This window comes from Crocodylus siamensis, chromosome 12 (assembly GCF_052110815.1).
Source record: "Crocodylus siamensis isolate JL-2025a chromosome 12, ASM5211081v1, whole genome shotgun sequence".
Lineage (NCBI taxonomy): Eukaryota > Metazoa > Chordata > Crocodylia > Crocodylidae > Crocodylus > Crocodylus siamensis.
This window is the reverse complement of record NC_143406.1, coordinates 154,282-174,603: the sequence shown is the minus strand read 5'-3', so window position 1 is coordinate 174,603 and position 20,322 is coordinate 154,282. Positions and strand designations below refer to the sequence as shown.

The 20,322-nt window shown below is 56.6% G+C and overlaps 1 protein-coding gene across 11 annotated transcripts in view; it reads right to left on the bottom strand.

The window, feature by feature from the left end:
* The window catches only part of ZNF362 (zinc finger protein 362), a 38,293-nt gene extending 18,398 nt beyond the window's left edge, over positions 1 to 19,895 (bottom strand). Inside the window, exons 1-3 of one of the 11 annotated variants that reach the window (XM_090024861.1) lie at positions 19,751 to 19,807; positions 17,745 to 17,829; positions 10,972 to 11,191 (exon numbers count right to left, since the gene is read on the bottom strand). Coding sequence is in view for 5 of the 11 variants with exons in the window: in XM_090024856.1 (XP_089880982.1) it covers positions 17,745 to 17,875 (131 nt within the window). In the remaining 6 variants the exon portion in view is untranslated. Of the gene's footprint in view, positions 1 to 10,971; positions 11,192 to 17,744; positions 18,807 to 19,406; positions 19,476 to 19,750 lie in introns of those variants that run through there. The other 10 variants (XM_090024862.1, XM_090024864.1, XM_090024858.1 and 7 more) reach the window with 10 other exon arrangements.
* Between the last annotated feature and the right edge of the window lie 427 nt (positions 19,896 to 20,322).

Below are 20,322 nucleotides of genomic sequence, written 5' to 3'. Positions count from 1 at the left end.
GTACCCGGGGCATGCTGCCACCCTGGCCCGCTCCATGCTGCAGATCTGCTGGGAGCTGGCGAGCACAATGATTTTCCGGTAACTGCTCAATAACGAGCATTTCTTCTCCCTGATGGCCCCTGCATCCTCACTCCAGCTCTCGATCACCAGAGAAACCAGAGGGCTCTTAGCTCAGTTTTCCTCCAGGCCCCTTAATAACTCCAGCTCTCAGCTGTCTGTGACTTGCGTACCCTGGACGCGCAAGGTCCCTGCGTAGGATGGGGCAGGCTGCTGAGATGCATTCGCTGATTAGCAGGTCAGCTGAGGGCACGGCTGAAACCCCAGCCCAGGGAGCTGGAAACGCGCGGCTTGGCGACAGGGATGGAGGAGCGTCAGAGCAGGGAGGAGCCGAGCAAGCTCAGCAAGTCCTGTTCCCAGAGAAACCTGCTGCTGCTGCGAGGTTTTCAACTCCTGTGTGCTTCAGCCATGCACCGCTGAAGCAACTGAGCCACGTGGCTGGCTGGCACTTCTGCAGCCAGCAGCACTGCCACTTCCACTGGGATCCTGGGCTCTGCCGTGCCAGGATAGCCTGGCAGCCTGGTGCAGCTGGGCAAAGCACAGCACGCCTAACTGTCAGACCCATGTATATCTTCTGTAGGTCTGGCCCAGAACAGCCAAGCAGATTTTTCCATGCTGTTGGGATGACCTGACACCTCTGCTTTGTGCTGCCCTTAGCCCCTTTCACCAGAGTCTACAGGCCCCACAATAAACCTCTCCAACATAAGCAAAGCAGCACAGGGATCAGACCCCAGTATCCCCCCAGTCCAGTACTTGGCCAGAATCTGCTGCCCCACAGGAGGGGCCAGGGCTATGAGGCGGGCAGGTGCACGGGGGTCTCATCCCTGGCTCTACAGCGTAGGTAGAAACAGCCCAAGGCTTTGAAGCAGGTGGCTCCATGTCCGGAGACACTCACTGTCCTCAATTACAGCAAGGCTGATAGTCCTGAAACCCACAACATGGCCCAACTCCTGCGGAAAGCCTGGCGACCCGTGTCCTGCTGCGTTCCTCCTCACAGGAATGGGAGGCTGAGCACAGGGAAGGGCCATGCAGCAAGTCAGGAGCAAAGCCAGGAACAGACCACAGGAGCTCAGCCTCCCGGGCAAGTTCACAGGATGAATTGCTATGGGCAGCAAGATGGCTGGGGACCCCAGGAGGGAACGCAGAGGACACAGTTGCATGCACCAGAGAAGCTGCACAGGCAGCAAGATGGAGCAACAGACAACCAGCCTCCCCATGGGATGCGATGGAAAGCACCCCGCTCAGCAAGTTATACTTAAATGGAGCAAAGCCCTAGTAGCAGCTCAGTCAGTTCAGTCCAAAAGGGGTGGAGGAGATGCAGTGGTTCTTCTACACTCCCAAGACCCTGGTCACATCGGCACCTGGACGAGGCCCGGCTGGGAGATGAGAAAGCCTGTGGTACCGGGGCCAATGCTCACAGCAGCGCTCGCCTGGCACTCTCCCAGCAGGAGCCATGGACTAAGCGCTTCCCTAGATGCCGACCGTCTTCCTTGTCAGAGCCCCTGTGCTCTGGGCTGCATTATCCTGCCCCGACCCCCCCGCTACAGCCACAGAACAGGGGCCCATTCGGTAACCAGAGCCAGCCCCTCCTGCGCTACCCACCGGCTTCCTGCTCCCCCGCAGCAGAGGCGCACAGCACAGAGTTACTTTTCCACATTCCTGCCCTGCCACTAACCGCGCACGCCCCGACGGCTGCTCCCCCTCCCCTCCAGCGGCTCAGCCACGTAACTGCGCAGAGGGCCGGTCTCAGCACGGTCCCAGAGGAGAGGCAGCACCATCACCACTGGTCCCAGCTGCTGCATCGTGGGCAACGCCACCAGGCCCCACAGACCACGCTGCCGCCTCCCGTCTGGTCTCCCTCGTACAAACCACAGCAGCATTGCTCATCACCACATGGGGCAGGAGGGGAACAGCCAGGCCCTGCAGCTTGGGTCCACACAGCACAGTGAACCCAGCCTGCCTCGGCCCCTTCCTACACAGGGGAGCCCACCTGCCTCTCCATCTTCCCACGGGAACACGAAGGTGCTCTGTAGCGCCCACAACAAAGCAGCCGTGGCGTGTGGGAGGCGACTGGAGGAGGGGAGCCCCCACAGCCAAGAGCGTCTGGAGAGAAAGCTGCAGCCCCCGTCCCAGCGATGCCTCCCTCTGCCTTGAACAGGAGCAGGGGGAGCGCATCAGGCTGCATCCACTCCAGCCCATTAGCCAACCTCTCTGCCCCAAACACAACCCCCTCCAGGCACCAGGCCAAGCCACGGCGAGACTCGAGTACAGCAACAGCCCAGGCAATCGCCCAGAAGGGAGGGGCAGCAGGCCCCCACGGCACTGCCCCGCCAGCGGCGCTCCCGGCTGTCCCGGGGCAGCAGAGGCAGCTGGAGGAGAGCTGAGAGCCATGGGCCTTGCCCGCGGCGTTAGCAGGGCTCCAGCTGAAGCCACCAGGAAGGTTTCTGCTGGATTCAACAGGAACCAGACCCAGCCTTTTCACAGCGCCTTGGGCCGCAGGGAAGAGGCAGCCTCCTGCAGGGGCGATCAGGATCGTGGCGCTCCCAGCTCCTGGGAGCCAGGCTCCTGCCCCAGACTCTGGAGCGATGGCTTCCACGTCCCACCTCCCTCACGCTTGGCTTGAGAGACTGCACAGCCTGTCCGCCTGCAGCGGGGATCACGGCGGCCCCCACAGGGCACGCAGGGTCCCCAGGCCCCCCAGCACCCACGTGGGCAGCGGGGGCCCCTGTCCCGGGGAGGCAGATGGAGGAGCCAGGCTAGGCAGTGGGAAAGTGGCGCTCATGATACCAAGCGAGTGGGAGGCGAGCACGCATCAGGCCAAGTGGAGGAAACCCAGCGTGGGCAGCAGAAAGTCCAAGGGATGCAGGATGCTGTCTGCATGGGTCTCAGGCATCTCAGCCCCAGATCCCAGCTGCAGGCTTGCTGCCTGCTCCTAATGAAAGCAAGGAACGTGGGAAATGTCCCCGGTTTGGCCGGGAGGTGGGGATGCCCCAAAGCCCCCCAGCAGCCGGAGATCCCTGCCGCCCCCCAGTGAAGAAACTGCCAGGCCCGTGCCCCTCGTCAGCCACACGCAGGGCGCTGGGAAACAGGAAGTCGGGGCTATGATTAGAAAGGTGACCGGAGCCGGCCCAGGCCGGGGGGCCAGGAGAGCAGCTCCTCCCGCTGCAGAGCAGCTGACGGGGTCCCATGCCTCCTGTGTCCGCCAAGCCCACAGCCAGCCCTCCCGCTGCCCCCACACAGCTTTAGGTCCCATCTCCCTGTTCCTGTTACCGTGTTTCACTCGTGTGGTTACATATACGCGTCGGACAGAAAGACGTTCCTTGGACCCGAGCTGGCCCAGGATGGCAAAGCCGGAGCGGTCTCAGGTGGTTCACACAGGGAGTGCCTAAACTAGCCGTGCTCCTTGCATGATGCGCGCGTGCCTCCTGTGCTGCCTGCAATACCTCACACCACAAAACCACTGCCACTGGTCTCCCAAGGGGTGCGCACGCCACCTAGATCAGCTTTTCTTAAAAGGGAAACCACCAGCTCACACTCGGCCCTGCACCTTCACCCTGTGAAGGCCGAGTTGCTGTGGACTCCAGGACCCGCAGGGCATCTCCGCACGCGGAGCAGACCGCTCCAGAGACAGCAAGATGGCCCGCTGCTGCTTCTGCACCCAAGCTGTGGCACTGGGCCAGCGCCTCATGGTGCAAAGCCAAACCAACCCCACCTTGACTCCCTGGGCCCTTGGGGGCACTCCTGCCAGCAAACCCCGAAGCTCTACAGTGAGCAACACTGCCCACGCCGAGGTGCCCCCAGACAGACAGCAGGGCGACACCAAGGTCTGACCAAAGAGCACTGAGCAACGAACTGGACTCCTGTCTCCAGAGCAAAAGCAGGGCGAGCGTGCCAGGTCTCAGTCCGCTCGGGAGGCAGCAGTATCCCGTGCTCCAGAGGGAGCCCAGGGGCCGGTGAAACAAGGGACCTGCAGGGCAGACTTGAGGTTCAGCGATTAAACTGTGTGGGGCCTCAGAGCCTGGTTTCACAAATTAAAAATGAAATAGATTTTTGGTTTTAAAATAAGCCAAACTGAAATGAAGATGAGCTGGATGAAGGCCTGAACTTACTATACAAAACTCTGTTCAAAACATTTAAGTGAAATAAGAAATAATCTTCTAGCTAGCTAGAATCTGACAGATGCCCAACCTGAAGAAAGCCCCTTGCTAAGCAGCTGGAACCAGAGTCCGCTGAGGTGATGAACCAGCCCTGGATGGCTGCAGCCTATTTTCTTCATTTTGCTTTATTCTCCACAGTCTAGTTCAATGACTGGTTCACTCAAACTGAGAAGCTGGCTGGGAGCTGCAAGAGCAAGAAAGCTCATTTCTTCTGCAATGTATGAGTGGACACAAGGGCCCAGACCTGCCATTTCTAAGACCTGCAAGGACAGAGTGTGGAGGCCTTCATCTTTCTCATCATCTGGAGTTGTCTACGTGGTGTTTCTGGCACTCGTGCACAGTTAGCCATTCCAGATGCCAGTCTGGATGCATGACCATGCACATACAGTGGCTGTACACACCTGCCCTGGTGGCAACAAAATGGAAGAGGCAGCGGCCCCAGCCTTGATTTAGGCCCAAAGGAGAGGTGCTTAGAGCATTTGTCTGGGCAGCTGGAGACCCCTCCAGCCCCATTTCCTAGAGAGGACTGTGAACCTGGGTCTCTCCCAGCACAGAGCTCAAACCGCGGTGCCATAAGCCAAGGGCTCTCCAGCACGCCGCCTCAAGCTGAGCCGCTGCCCCTTGCATTCAGCCTGGTGACCGGACAAAACAGATGCAGAGAAGTGCAGGGGGAAGCTCCAGGCTAGATCACAGGGCACCATCCCTTCCAGGCCAGCACTCAGCTGATGGAGCCATGCAACTTCTGGGCTACTGGCCTCCTCCCAGCCCCACCTGCCTCCCTCTCTGGCTGCCCAGGGGACAGCTGCAAAGGGCATGCTGCAGAGGGGTCTGGATAACTCCTGCCCTGCTCCCCCTGCTCCATCTAGCAGGTGCTAATCCTGCATTTGGGATGACTATGTTTTCAGGTGTTAGATGCTGTGAGAGGTGCTTCCGCACAGCTGGCACTGATGCAGCCAGCTGCACATGCCTGGGCTGTGCATTTACAGTCATCTACACAGGCAGCCCCACACATCTCAGACTGGAACGGCTGCCTGCACAGGACTGCCAAAAATGCCATGGTGGTGACCGAAAACCAGCCACTGCAGTGACGGGAGACGCAGAACTCCCGCCGTGCTGATCAGAGACACTTTGATTCATCAGCCAGGCACAAGAACTCTGATGGCTGATAAATCATTTCCGTTATGTCAAAGCAAAGCATGTTTGGATATTTTCTCCTTTAGCACATCCAACTGTTCTAACAAATAAAAGACTATTTTCAAATGTTGCGCTTCTACATTTTTTGTGAAATTCTACATTTCCATCCAAAAGCAACTCAGTGCAAATCAGAAATAAATGATTAAGCATGGACTAAATACAAAATATAAATCATCATCTGTACACAACTAAAAGGGGAGAAATAACAATGTAAAAATATGCTAAGCTATGTTTAAGTGTGCATGTAGCGCATCCTTTTGGTTGGTAAATCGAAGTATAAATTTAGAACAAAGGCTATATTTAGTTGCAAATCACCCTCACCCTGTCTTTATGGCTACCAACCATCGAGAACCAGCCTCTCTTAAGCACAGTAACTCAAAAAACCAAAAAACATATGCAAAGCAAACCTAAAATGAATTATTTAAATCGAGGGTTTTGGCTTGCTGATTTAAATAATGATTGCTAGTCAGTCCAGCCCGTAAGGCAACTCTGTGGGTCAGGACCTGGCTCCTCAGGGCTGGTCACAGAAGGAAGTTCCTCCGCGGCCCCACTCCCCCAGGGACCACATGGCAGAACAGCCCTGAGGTTTGCTCCAGCCTGGCTGGACACTGTGCTCTTGGGGCAGGGCCTGTGCCACCATCACACCAACAGCCTGCCTGCTGGGGCCTGCCACTGCCACACTCGGAGCACCTCTCCCACAAGACATCGCGCCTCCTAGAAGGAGAGAGCCCCTGGGGCTGCATTGCTCCCCATGCTCCTCTCTCTCCGCTGGCCCAGACCTGCACCCCCTCCCCCAGCAGAGACACTGCAGGCTGGTTCCCTTGCACTGGGTCATGCTCTACAGGCTGCCTGTGCCAACATCAGGAGAGGGAATGAGCACCCACCTACCCACAGCTTGGGCTATGAACTCTGGAGACAGGGGCAGCAGTGGCAGGAGAGAGAAGGAAAAGCAGAAAGAGGAGCAGAAGGCACCTCTAGAAAAGCAGCACCATGATCTAGTCATTGTTGGAAAGAATGGAGTGAAGCCAGGAAGGGAACCAAAGTGGAAAGCGACACAAGGGACACAGCACTGAGGCCTGGTCCAGCAATATTCACTCATTTATTATTCAGCAAATTACACTCATTAGCCAAGTAATTGATTTGACAAAAGGAGGTTTCCATCAGTTCAGCAGCAAATACTGGTGACACTTGCGTCATCTTACATGAGTCGCATACGACTTGTCGGCTGCTCCCCCAGTCAAAAGAGACAAGCTATGTTTTAGAAAATAAATGATTGAACAGAAAGCTTGGTGGCAATGCTGCCGCTCAGCATAAACCTATCACACCCGCCGGTGTTGCAAACACTTGCGCCCGGCCCGCACTCCTGGGTTCCCATCAGTGGGGGTCACCTGTCATCACCCGGGAGTTCCCACCTGCACACACCAGTGCAGTGCAGGGCAGCACAATGCCGCTGGGACTCGAGCCCTGCACCTCTAACACAACGCAGTGCAGAGCCACTCTAGCGACAGTGGGACCGGCAGCTACTGGTTCCGGGTCGTACCCGCAATGCACCATGTCTTCTGCCAACGCAGCTCTCCCAGCAAGGATGTGCAGCCCTATCCAGACAGCCATGTGTGGACACACCCTTGTGCCATAGCAGTAGCAGCAGACATAGGCCAAAGAGAGCTCTGGTGATGGAGCTGTCCAGTGGGGACATCAACTGAAGCCTCACAGGTAGTCCCATTTCCTTCCAGGGACTGCTCCGTCCAATACCACTACTGACAGGCAGAATCAGGCCCTTAGCCTTCCCAACTGCAAGGAGGAGATATTCCAGATGCTTCCCCTCTCAAAGCTGGCAAGTGCTGGGCACATCCTTTTAGCTCTTTCAGAAAGTCACTGTGAGGCCTGAGCGTTTCCATGCAGTGCTGCAGACAAGAGGTGAACACCAGAGTGCACTGCCTGTCCGGGGGAACAAGAGCACCCTGATACCCGAGACACCACGTCTCCTGCGCCCCACGGTGCTGCAATGCTCTCTGCTATGCCACCGCTGAGTGCAAACAGGCTTCCTACAATTTTCCCGGTAGGAACCATGTGCACAGAAGAGAAGCCCAGACCAACAGGATGCTGGCACCTCACTTGCTGCATGTGAACCGACCGCCTCACCTTTGGCATTTCCTGACTGCCGAACGCTTCACGGTGCCACCTGCACATTCTCTCCCGATGCCTTCATTGACACTCATCCCTCCTTCCCCTTGGGGTCTCTCCGAAGGGGAAGTATTTTACAGCAACACTGGCTGCGTTGGACCTTGGACGTTTGCTCGGCATGGCACTAGACAGCAACCTAGGGAATCGGGGCACAGCTCCAGGCTCTGCCAGGACCAGTGATTATCTTAAAGCTGCTCGGGCCCTGATCTCACACTGTGAAGGTGTATCAGAGCTTTGTTATCGAGTCCAACCAGAGCACATCCAGCCCTCAATTCTTCTGGCCTTAACTTTAAGCTAAACCATATTCATTTAGCTGAATCAGGACCTTTCAGCCACCATTTTCACAGGTACAATGGGGCTCATACAACTTCCTCTCTTCTACCCCTTTATCCAGCTTGGTGTCCAGCTACTGAGCCTCCGGAGGCCGAAGCGGAAGCACGTAGCACGCCACTGGCCTTCTGCAGCACAAGGAAGAGCCACACACCTGCACTCATTCAGTGCACATTCACGCCGGTCAGACTCTGTCCCATCACACCCGTGCCCCTGGAGGTCTTGAGAGTGCCACCAGCTCTGCAAGGCCCCTGATCAACGAGCAGAGAGCTAGTTGAAAGCCCTGGTAGTTGCATCATCACGCACAAGCCGGGCATGTTGTTAAACTCGGCCAAAGCCAAGTGGGTTTTCCCCGTACCAGGCTGGCCTGGAACGCTCTCCCCATCAGGGTCTACTCTTCCCTCCAAAGCACCAGGTGCCAGAGCTGCTTGAAAATGAAAGCCAACGCTGGCCGCCTTTCAAGGGAATGAGAACAGTATCTGCTTTCTCTGCTCCTCCAGCACACCTGAACACATTTCCTCAAATCTTTAGCCACAACAAAAATTGCCCTTTGCAGAGATTTCCAAAGGCGTGTGCCTGAGAACGGCCCCAGCCACTACAAGAGGCCCTGCAGACTGGAAAAGATTCAGCTACATCCAGCACTGCTACTCCACAGCCTGGTGCTGACAATTCACCCAGTCGCACTCACGCAGTGACTGCCATACAGCCCGAAATGGAAACTTGTTTCCATCACTATTCCCCACTCCCACACCCCCGCCGCTCTTGTTAGTGTAGGGTTGCTCATAGCTGCAAAAGACTGGCTTGGCTCTGCAAGCTCTCTGAAGACCGCTGCCACTGAGCTGAGCAGCAGCAAGTTCTAGGCTACATGTAATGGGCGCCAGGACGGCCTGGTCATTTGTGCGCGCTGGGTTATTGGCATGCTTCAGATTCAAAAACAACTTGAGAGACGAGATGTATGCATAAAAGGCCATGCAGCGGGGTTGCTGTATTGGCCTGACCCCTAAGAAATCCTGATAACAGCGTTGCTGCTATGACAGCCAAAACATAACGTTTGGAGATCTATAAACCTGCCCAGAATAATAATAAAAAATTAGTAACAGTGCCAAAAAATCTATTTCCATCCTAGCTCTATTTTCTTTTTACAGTATTTCATTTGGAACAGAATGGACTGTGCCCCCCGCGCCCTGCTCCCAACCTAGAAGGACTCAGGCTGAACTAAGATATTTGGAAGGGGCTGGGGGGGAATAAAGCAGATGGAAAATATATAAACTCCCTCTCTATATTCTGAGCTAAGTATGAAAAATGGAAGCTGACACACAGCAAAAAAAGCCATTAAAATGGAAATGATGAAGGGTGGGGAGCATGGCCGCAGGGACCTCCCCCTGCCTGTGGAGATGGTGCAGTTCACAGCATCCCCCTGACTGCTCCCACCTCCACCCACTACAGCCACTGGCTCAGGCCTGGCAACAGCACACAAACGGGGCACCCAGCCACTGGCCCCAGGTGACAGGCTTAGATTAAACCCTGTCTGGAGGGGCAGTGGCTCTTGCCGCTGTCAGGCAGGAGAGAGGCCCACAGCACCTTCAGGCTAGAGCCAACCTCAAAGGCCTGGCATTGCCCATGCCCAGGGCCAGGCACCCTCTGCAACACATTCAGGGGCAAGTGTGAAGGCAGAGCCATGGGCAGGCATGTGTAAATGCAGAGCAAGATGGAGAAACAGGCAGAAAGGAAGCACACAGACAGACATACGGTCACACACTCAAAGCACAGGTAGGCAAATGCATGCACACTTGCACGCATGTGCACACAGCAGAAAAGGCACAGCAAGACGGCCAACCTGCCTATGACCAGTACTCCACAGAGGGCCATGGCTTAAGCCCACACTGCTGCCACATTCCCAAGGAGACACCATCCTCAAGCAATCCACCACCCTGACACAAGTCAGGCACAGAAAGACTAGTCCCACTGCTGGACAGGCTTTAGCCAGTGCTAAGCGCCACTGTGCATTGGGCATAGTGGCCCAAAGCCACCATCTGCGAGACCTAGATGTTCACAGCATGAAGGGCAGGAACCAAGAAAAGCAAGGCAAAGTCTTTATGGCTGCAGCGAGGCTGGAAAAAGATCACGCATACACAGAGCTGCCGAGCAGAGACGCTACCAGTACCAGCCTAACAGGGGCTGCCCTCCAGTCACAACTGACACCCTTCCTGCACTGCACCCCGGCAGGGAGACCCCTGGATCACTTGGCCACAAGATACAGCCAGACGCGGGAGGTGGGCAAGGCTCAAGAGTAAAGGGGCTCGGATGCAGGGGCAGTGGCCATCAGTAATGATGTGGAGATGGGCTTCCCCATCCCAGGGCAGAGGCCACTCTGCAGTAAACTCTCACTGGCTGGGGCCAGTGGCTGCAGCCTGCATGGGAGCGCTAGGCCTGGCCCAGGTGAACAGCAGAGCTCTCACTGTCCTGCACCACAACCAGATATCTGGGCTCACCAGCAGGCACCAGCCAACAAAGGGTTTGGACCCGCAGGGGGGAAATGCAACTGGACCTCAAGTCAGGAAGGCAGGAACCCGGGTGCGACCCTGCACCATAGAGACAGGGATAAAGACAGAGGCCTCCTGAAAACCAGCCCCGCAGCAGGCGGCAGTAACTGGGGAGAGGGAACCTATGCAGCCCGTGGCACTGGGGAGCACCTGCTAAGCTCACCAGGCTTGGAAGACAGGCTGGGTAGGCTCCTGAGGACAGAGCATGGCTGGCGACCAGGGCAGAGGAGAGGAGAGTTGTGGTGACACAAGGCCAGGGGCACAGGTGGAGCTGCCATGGGAAGGCAAAGTGCGAGAGGAGACCTGTGGTGGCCACAGCTGGGAGCTGTGGGTGGAAGCCTGTGTGTAAGGGCATGGACATGAGCCCCAAAACGGGGGTGCGGCAGCTGCAGCTGAGGCAACCTGTCCCAGCCACAGGGCGGGGGGTGTGGCAGGGACCTCAGCAAAGGGTCCTGCAGCTGCCCTGCAAAACAAGATGTTATGTGCACTCGCGATTTAGTACTCACAGGCTGGCCTCAGATGCCAGGTGGCCGCAGCTGCCTGGGGAGACGTGCAGATGATGCTCCAGACTGGTGGAGGTGGACGACTCCTCCGGGCGCAGGCGGGCACAAGTGCCACTCACAGAGGCACACTAGACTTCACCAATTCCTACCAACTGCCGCTAACACAAGCTACAGCTCTATCTGGGACTCCTCTACTTTTGCAGCCCCCTCTGTCTCGCCTTCGCTGAAATAAAAAGAAACAAGAGATTCTTTTCATGGAAACTGCAAGGCAGCAAGTGGCTGCGCACGGTCCCGAACCCAGTCGACCCAGGAGCGGAGTCCAGGGCACCAGTGCAGCCACCTAAGGCTGCACCAAGGGGGACTATCCCAGCTGCCATCTAAGGAGGATGCTCGGACTGTCCGTGCCCATGGCTGGGGAAGTGTGTGGGATCTTCAGTCATCACAATTAGTTTTGCCTCCCGTGCCAAAGCTGCCCTGCTCCCCTCCCCACTACAGGGCCCCGACTCCGAGGGGGCAGCACAGCCAACAGTTGCCAGTTGCCTCCTGCAGCGCAGCACCCAAGCCAGCCCAGACCCCAAACAGCACTAACAGGGGCAGGATGGCTTCCTCCCCCCGCAACAAAAGCAGGGATGGCAGGGAGGGGCAGCAGGACCCTTGGAAAAGCTCAAACACCAAGTGCAAGGTCCTGCGTGTTGCAAAGCAGCCCCAAGAATCGTCTCTGACTCCCCTGGCCTCAGAGCTGAGCTCAGAGCAGTGCCAGCATGTCAAGCTAAAACATACTTTGGGGGCTCGAGAGCAGGTCTTGAGCACCGCCTGCAGCCTTCAGCAACGTGCCCATTGTCAGCCCTCTGCTTGCACAGCCAGGCAAGGAGCCCACATCAATGCCAGATGCCACAGAGCCAGGGGCCGGGTTAGTGCCCCCCAGCTCCAAGCCCAGAGCCACAGCCAAAGTACTGCCGGGTCCCCAAGTCTCTCCCCCTTGCCAAGAGACTCACCCCGCACTACAGCCTAGTCCCAGTCCAGCAAAGGGGGAAGCAATCAAAGAATGAATGAATGAATGCATTATTTTATTCCCCTGCCCCCTACATTACAGGCACTTGAGCTCTCCCTGCTACCATGTTCCCTCCACCCTTTCCCTTCTCTCCTGCCCAACTTTTCTTTTCTCAACCCTTCCCCACTACCAGCCCAGCTCCACTCTGCCCCTCCACACCCCAGGGATGCAGCTAGTTGAAGCCAGGTAGGAGGCAGGGTGGATCTGAACCTTACAGGCATCAGGATGCCCAGGGTCTACCCCCAGCTCTGCCACCGACTCACCGTAAAGCCATGGGCAGGTCACTGCCTACTCCAGGCCTTGGCTTCTCCTTTGGAAAAAGACTGATGACACCAATGCTGCACCTCCTGTGGGGCTTCAGCCCTTCTCTCCTCAAAAAGCAGCAGGGAAGACCACAAGGAAAGCACACAGATGGGCACAACACTTGACCCATGCTTCCTTGAGGATGTCTCTGTGCTTTGGCCCCTGCACCTGGCAGAGATGGACGGGGATGATGGAGGAGGCAGCTGTCAATGCTTCCAGTGCAGATCATGGTAAAAGCTGTGGTTTGTTTCTCACTGGGAGCTACGGTTTCAGGACAGTGTCCCACAGCCCAGCAAGGCCCCTGTGCACACACGTCAAGCAGCACTGAGAGAAGCCCGCCTGCCAGGAACATCCCACTGCGTGGGCTCATGCACCTGAGCCGTGAAGGCATCGACTGTGGCCTGTAAAGACCAGCGTCCCTGGAGGAGCTTGTGACCTCCCTAAAGCAGCGGCGACTGAGACACAGCACTACTCCATGGAGACTGAGGTGCCCTTTCCCCAGCTCGTGGCCTCTCTCACCCCCAACCTGCTTTGTCCTGTGCAGAACAAGGTTTATATTAAATCAAGAAATTCCACAGAACAGCAGGGAAACGAGGAGCAAACAGAGCAGCCACCAGAACCCAGGTCAGCCAGTCCAGCAAAGCACCAGCAGCTCCTGCCCTTCAGGAGCAGCCCCCGGGATCCCGCACCACGAGAAGCCATGCAACGGGGAGCCAGCGACCCTCTCTGCTTCTGCCCCTGATGGCCCGCAGTTGGTGTTTGCAGACTGGTGCCTTCCTGAGCAAGACTGAAAAAAGCACCAGAAGCTGTGCCAACCTGTCCCCCGCCTACCCACTGCCCTGTACCCAGCCCTCCCTCACTGCCCATCACCCCACACTCACCCCTTCCCTTGCTGCCCATCACCTGGGAGCACAGAGCATCTCAGCAGCTGCTCCCCACCGCCCTACCCTGCCAGCTCAGGCTGCCGCCATGAGCACTCAACACAAGGCCGGAGAAGCAGAGCTCGCTGTCAGCAGCCCCGAGCGCGTCTGTTGCCAGCGCAGGGCCCGGGGTCCAGAGCCCAGCCAGAGCTCTCACTCCTGAGGAGCAGTTTTAAAAAGCAAACGCAGGCAGGGAAGCTCTGGGGTGGCCGGGGCACAGATACAAACATGGGGCCGAGGCCGACTCAGCATCCCCAGCTCAACTTCACGAGGCAAGACTCAATCAGTGTCCCGTGTATCTGTGGTTTTTATACGGCCCCTTCACCACAGTGCCCAGGCACCCCACAGACTGCCATGAATATGTCCTCCCCCCACTATAAGGCAGGACAGGGCTGCACTCATTGTACAGATGGAGACCTGAGCTCCCAGAGCGACTAAGTGACTCTCCCAAGGTCACCCAGCAAGGCTGTGTCAGAGAGGGAGTCAGACCCACGTCAAGCCCAAGCACAGCACCCGGCCATCGCGCGGTGCTTTGCCAGCCAGCTGAAGGCCCCTTACAGGAGAGGAGAGGAGGGGGAACCTAGGGCTGGGGTAGCACCGGAGGCTGCAGGTCAGGACTGAAAAACATGGGCAGCACCATGAAGTTCAGTCCATGCCCAGGCTGGGTTCACCCTGCACTTACATGTGCACAGGTCTAATGACACATGCGTGCTGAGAGCTGTACTTCCCGTGGTCACATGCCTCCAGCCACTGACACAACAAGGCAGCAGTACGTGCACTACACCCCCACAGCTCCCCGCCGTCTCTGGGGGACTCCGAGTCCCCAGGCGTGGGGCTGATGAGACAATCCCATTTCTTACACCTGGAGCTTTTCTCTGAACCTGTTTCCATGCTGAGGAGAGGCCAGGCAACACGGTGCTGCTGACACAAATGCTCCCTTTCATTTGTGCAAGGAAACCCCTATCAGCCACGCACAGGGGAAATGTGCCTCTCCAGCACACCACACTGGTCACAGGGTGGAGAGCCCAGGCTGGACCACGCTGCCTGGGAGGAACGCCACAACCCACAGAAAAACCCTCGTAGCCAGAGTGCCGCGTTCACCACAGACACTTTCAAAAGAAAGGAAAAACCAGCAGTCAGAGGCTGAAGTGAGTTAGTTAGCAGAGGTCTGGAGTCATATCAGCCAAGAAAGCAATTCAGGACAAGAGTCCCCAGAGTGGACACAGTGCTGGGACTACCTCACCCTTAATGCAGAGGCCTCAAGGAGGACAGGCAACTGCCTAGGGACGTTGGGGTCCATTTACGGGTCATGTCAGTGCCTTGGAGCTCCCTCCTGCTGCTGCCAATTAACACGTGGTGCATGGCTGGGCAAAAACAAAGCCCAGTTAAAACCAGTCTACAGGCTGGGAGAGGAGGTCTGCAATAGCCATGGAGGAGGGTGCTGCCTGGCTCAGTGAATAGGACCAGGCCAAAATAAACCCAAAGCCACAAAGCTCCTGAGTAGCAGCATAACTTGATGGGGGCAGGGGGGAGGCACCAGCCCCAGGCACCTACTCGGAGGGGGCACCAGAATTGTTTGCCCACCCCCTGCGCTGCCTGCCTGGCCAGTGGGGCAGAGTGCAGGGACAGGGGCAGGTGAGATCATTCTCCACCCCAGGGGCAGGAGGGTTTGGTCCAGAGCACAGAAATTACTAGTTAGACCACTGCTCCCAAGGGCCAGGATCTCTGATCTGGCTTAAGGCAGCCAAGCCAGTCCCCAGCCTGTCTGGGGCCAAGCCCAGTGCCAGCAGAGTGCTACCAGCATGCCCTGCACTGGAGGAAGACTGTACAATGAGCGACTTTCCCGTCAGCAGAGATCACTGCACCTCCATGCATTTCCACCCTCACCAGCCAATGACCCATCCCAGCCAATGGTGGGAGCTGCTCAGCCACAAGTGTGAGCACCTAGGGGCAGAAGTGCCAGGCAATGATCTAGAAACGACCAGGTTTAAATTCCAGCCCTGACACCAGTGCTCTCCAACTGTACCGCTGCTGGCACCTGTGATTTACCGTTAGCACATCTGCACCAGCGAAGACAACGGCACCAGTATCAACCAAGCACAAAGAATCATCACCACCAGGTCTTCAAGGCAGAACAACACAAAGCAAAGAGCACCAGGGTCTTGGCAACACTAGTGCTTTCACATTGCTACCATCCACAAAGCTGCCCCAGCACATGTGATGGGTCCTATGATGGCACCAAGATGACTTGGGGCAAAACCTTCTTAAAATCAGAACGATAGAGCTGAGGTGGATGAGGGGCCAGGCACTGCCGTTCCCGGGGCATGACACCTCAGCTGGCTCCCAAGAGCCCCCCAGGTACAGGTGAGGAAGCCCAACCATGCTGGCTGCACACAAGTAATCCTAGAGAGCAGTTCACTCGGCAAGGAGCAGAAAAGTGTAGCGCCAGAGCAGCATAGGCCAACAGGCCGAGGACGTAGTCTTTCTGGACTTCAGCAAGGCCTTTGACATCATTTCCCACCCCATCCTCATTAAAAAACTAGGCGACTGTGGCATTGATGCCTACACCGTCAGATGGATTGCAGATTGGCTGCAGGGTTGCACTCAGAGGGTGGTGGTGGACGGGTCATATTTAAATTCACTAATGATACCAAAATTTGGGGTGAGGTGAGCATGCTAGTAGGGAGGGAAAGACTGCAGCAAGACCTGGATAGGTTGCAGGGGTGGCTAACAAAAACAGGATGCGTTTCAACACTGGCAAGTGCAGGGTGCTGCACCTGGGCAGTAGTAATCAGCAGCACACTTGTAAGATGGGAAACTCCCTTCTTGAGAGCACGGAGGCAGAAAGGGATATTGGAGTCATTATTGACTCCAAGATGGACAATGCGAGGTCATGGCTGCCAGGGCCAACCGCACCTTGTCATGCATCCACAGGTGCATCTCAAGCAGGTCCAGGGAAGTGATCCTCCCCCTCTACGCGACACTAGTCAGGCCACAGCTGGAGTACTGCGTCCAGTTCTGTGTGCCCCACTTCAGAGGGATGTGGACAACATGGAGAGGGTCCGGAGGAGGCCACTCGCGTGATCCGGGGGCTACAGGGCAGACCCTACAATGAGAGACTGCGGGACCTGAACCTGTTCAGCCTTCACAAGAGAAGGCTGAGGGGGACCTGGTGACTGTCTATAAACTCACTAGGGGGGACCAGAAGGGTTTGGGAGAGACCTTGTTTCCCCGAGCGCTCCCCCAGAGTAACAAGGAATAACAGCCACAAGTTGTTGGAGAGGAGGTTTAGATTAGACACCCGTAAGAACGACTTCACGGTCAGGGCGGCTAGGAGCTGGAACCAACTTCCAAGGGAAGTGGTGCTGGCTCCTACCCTGGGGGGCTTTAAGAGGAGGCTGGATGCCTACCTAGCTGGGATCATTTGAGCCCAGTTTTTTCTCCTGCCCAGGCAGGGGGTCGGACTTGAAGATCTACAAGGTCCCATCCGACTCCACTTCTGTGATTCTAGGAGCTGAGGGAAAACTTCACCGCTGTTTCCTGCTCTGCCCAAGCAAAGCCTCCAGATCTCCTCCCTGCTCTCTTCCAAGGTTACAACATGCGGGCCCCTTTCATGCTGCGGTGACAGCAGAACTCCTGCCTGAGCCCTCAACACAGCAGGGCAGCCTGAGTCCCCAACACATTGGTCTAACTTGACACGGGGCCTCTACAACAGCATGAATCACTCCAGACACTGCCCTGAACACAGAGCACATGATCTGATATCAGAGGCAAGAAACCTAGATTTCTGGGACACATCTCGTTCCAAATCCTAGCGGCTGAGAGAGCAGACAGAGATCAGAGCAGTCAAGTTAGTCACCAAGCATTATCCGGTACCGGGACACGCAGATGAATCTAGAGTGTCTCCATACAGTTGCCGACTGCACAGACAACAGTAATACTCAGTACTTGGAGAAGTCCTTTTCATCCATAGCATCATCAGAGCAATTTTACAATGGGGAAACTGAGGCACAGAGGAGCTAAGTGACTAGTCCGAGGCCATGCAGGGGGCCAGCAAAACAAATGGAGCTGAATCCAGTTGTCCTGAGTCCCTGCTCTGTGACATACTTCATCCACATACAAAACACACACACGCACTTTGTGAATCACAGCTCTGAGCTTGGGTTGCTAATTCATGGTTAGACAGCCTGAGCGGCTGGTGTTTTTTGTAACTCCGAGTATTTTTCTCCACGCTGCTTGAGGATGAAGAGTTAAACAATTCACAGACTTACAGGATAACATGGGTTCACATCCCGGGCAGATCCAGCAAGGGGCTGAAACCCCCCACAGACTGTCAGCAATGACCCCGTGCAGGTGGCTTGCAGGACTGGACCCCAAATCCATGCTGGAGGTTTGTCCCATCCCTACATTTAGCACTTCTTCATGCACTTTGGCGCGTTACTAGGACACGCAGAGATCTGCTGGGGGTTATTTTAGCTCCGTCAAGAACTCAGCATGCCCACCTCTGTCCGAACTGTCGCTGCTTCCCCTCATATCTGTCCATCTCCAGATCTAGCAGAGTACAGACGCTGCACGCAAGATGTGTTTCTATAGGGGACAAGGAGGATAACTTCACACATACCCCAATACACATCCCAAATACACAGAAAGCACCCCACAAATGATGATCCCCAGTGAAGTCAGAGGAGTGGCTTCAGAAATGGGACTGGCCTATACCATTTAGGAATATCTGGCCCAAAGCAAAAATTATAATATTTTATCCAAAATACCCATAAATCAGAGAGCAGTGAGCCGATCCCCAGAGGTTGTTGGCTGCAGTGCTGGGACCTAACTAGATTCCTCCCCTTCTCCAACTTTCAAACCAAGATTCATTGTAAACTTGAACCTCCTCCCTAAAAATCTCTCTTCAGCTCCCAAGGCCTCGGACGGGCCCCTCTCAGATCAGTTAAAGAGCAACAGTCAAAGAACAGCGCAGACAGGCAGCTGAGAAATGGCACTTCATCTCCCCCAAACAGCCAGCAAATAAAGTGCATCCGTTTTCAGAATGAGACTAAAAGCACAATCCAGAGGGAGAAGGAGGCATGCTTAGGTCTACACTCGACAAGGCTTCCCAACCAGCAGCTTTTCTAAAAATAAATCATTTAAGTCTTAAAATAACATCCCTATTCTTCCCTCTCAGGCTCAACCACTGCACAGCAGACTGTAGCGTGCATTTACAGGATGCACATATAAATAGAAGAGGCACACACACTGCACACTGCACAGGCTAGACCTATGTTCACATATGCACAGACCCATCTATGCAGCCGCACGGAAAACCGTGGCGGTTCCTAAAGCTGCAGATTCCACACTGCAAACACCACATTCCTGCTCCAGCGCAACTGCAAAATCTTCCTAGTTAAACATCCCCTTCGGCAGGCAGCGTTGCTTTCTGCTGAAATCAAAGCCCTGCTCTCCCCCAAAAGCCTGTGCCCCTGCTCAACAGCATGCAACATTCACAGCCATCTGCTTTTTAAAAGATAGGTACATTCAGATTCAATTCACTTTTCCATTAAACAATCCGAAGGGAGAAAGAGAAAATACAGACCAGGGTTTTTCTTTGCGTTTTTTTTTAAGGAAGGAAAAAAAAATAGCTGTTAAAAAAAAAAAAAACTTTCGTATAAGTTAACTTTAAATCTTAAACCCCCTCCCACAGAAATGTTTTAACTGTTTCCTTTTGAAGTGCAATCACATCGGCTTCTCGCTGCCAGCGCGATCTGTGCCACAACAACACAAAAAAGCAAAGCAAAGAAAAAAAGCACCCCTTTAGGTGCCCCCTTTGCCTCTCAGCTGCCTCTCCCACATTCTCAGACAGTTTTATTAAAATTTTCAGACAAAAGAAAAACAAAAATGGCAGCCTGGCTTATTTTTAAAACAGGACAGGGACGCCATATTCTGCAGATCTGCAAAAAAAGGCAGAAATCTGAGGCTTGGCCACTCCAAAGAAAAAAATCCGGCAGCTGCAAAGTGCAAAGGGAAAGCTCCATTTGCAATCGGTTTATTTGCATTAAGCCCCGTGAATCATTGTTTACCGGAGAATTGCACCAAAGGGTTTTGAATAGCCCGGCTCTTAAAAAAAAAAAAAAAAAAAAAAAAAAAAAAAAAAAGGCAGACACTTCCTATACCAACAATCATGCTCCGCTCGCCCCGCGGTCCGGCGGCGGTCCGTCTGCAGGGAGGAAAATGGGCTCCCCCACGCCCGCTTCCTCTCCCTCCTCCTCCTCCTCCGCCGCCTCCGCCTTCCCCTCCGCCTCCGCCTCCGCGCGCGGGGACCGGGCCGGGCCGGGCCGGGCCGGGCGGAGGGAGCGGAGCGGAGCGGCTCCCCGCGCCCCGCGGGCGGCTCGGGCCGGGCGGGCTCGGCGCCGCCGAACTACGCGCAACTTTTGCGGCGAGCCCCGCGGGGGCCGGCGCCGCCCTGCCCTGCCCGGCCCGGCCCTGCCCTGCCCTGCCCTGCCCGGCGCGTACAGACCTGCGGGCCGGGGGCTCCGGCGCCCCGCCCCGCCCGGCCCCGGCCCCGGCCCCGGCCCGGCCGCGCCGCCCGCTTGGATGGGCTCCGGGCCGCGGGCTGCGGGCTGCGGGCTGCGGGCTCCGGCGGGCGAGGCTCGGCGCAAACCTTCCGGGTCGCCTGCTGTTCACTTCTGGGTTCTGCACGCGCCGAGGCGGGCGGCCGCTCCGCGGGGCCGGGCCGGCCGGCCGGGGCCGGGGTCTCCTCCTCCCCGCGCCCGCCGGGGGCAGGGCCGGCCACCCCGCGCTCCGGCGCCGGCGCCGGCTCCCGCGCACCTCGCGGCGGCCGGGCCGCGGCTCTCGGCGCCCGCCTCCCCGCACGGGCCCGCGGCGGGCAGGGCCGACAGCGCGGCGGGCTCGAGACCCCGGGCCCCGAGCGCTGGCTGCCTGCTGCCCCCGGGCCCGCCGCGGAGCAGGGGTGCCTGGGCCGGGCCGGGCCGGGCCGGGCCGCCGCACGTCCGAGCTGTCATCGGCTCCTGGTGCTGAAGCCCGAGAGCCGGCCCCGCTCGGCCCGGCCTGCGAAAGGGCGGTGACAGG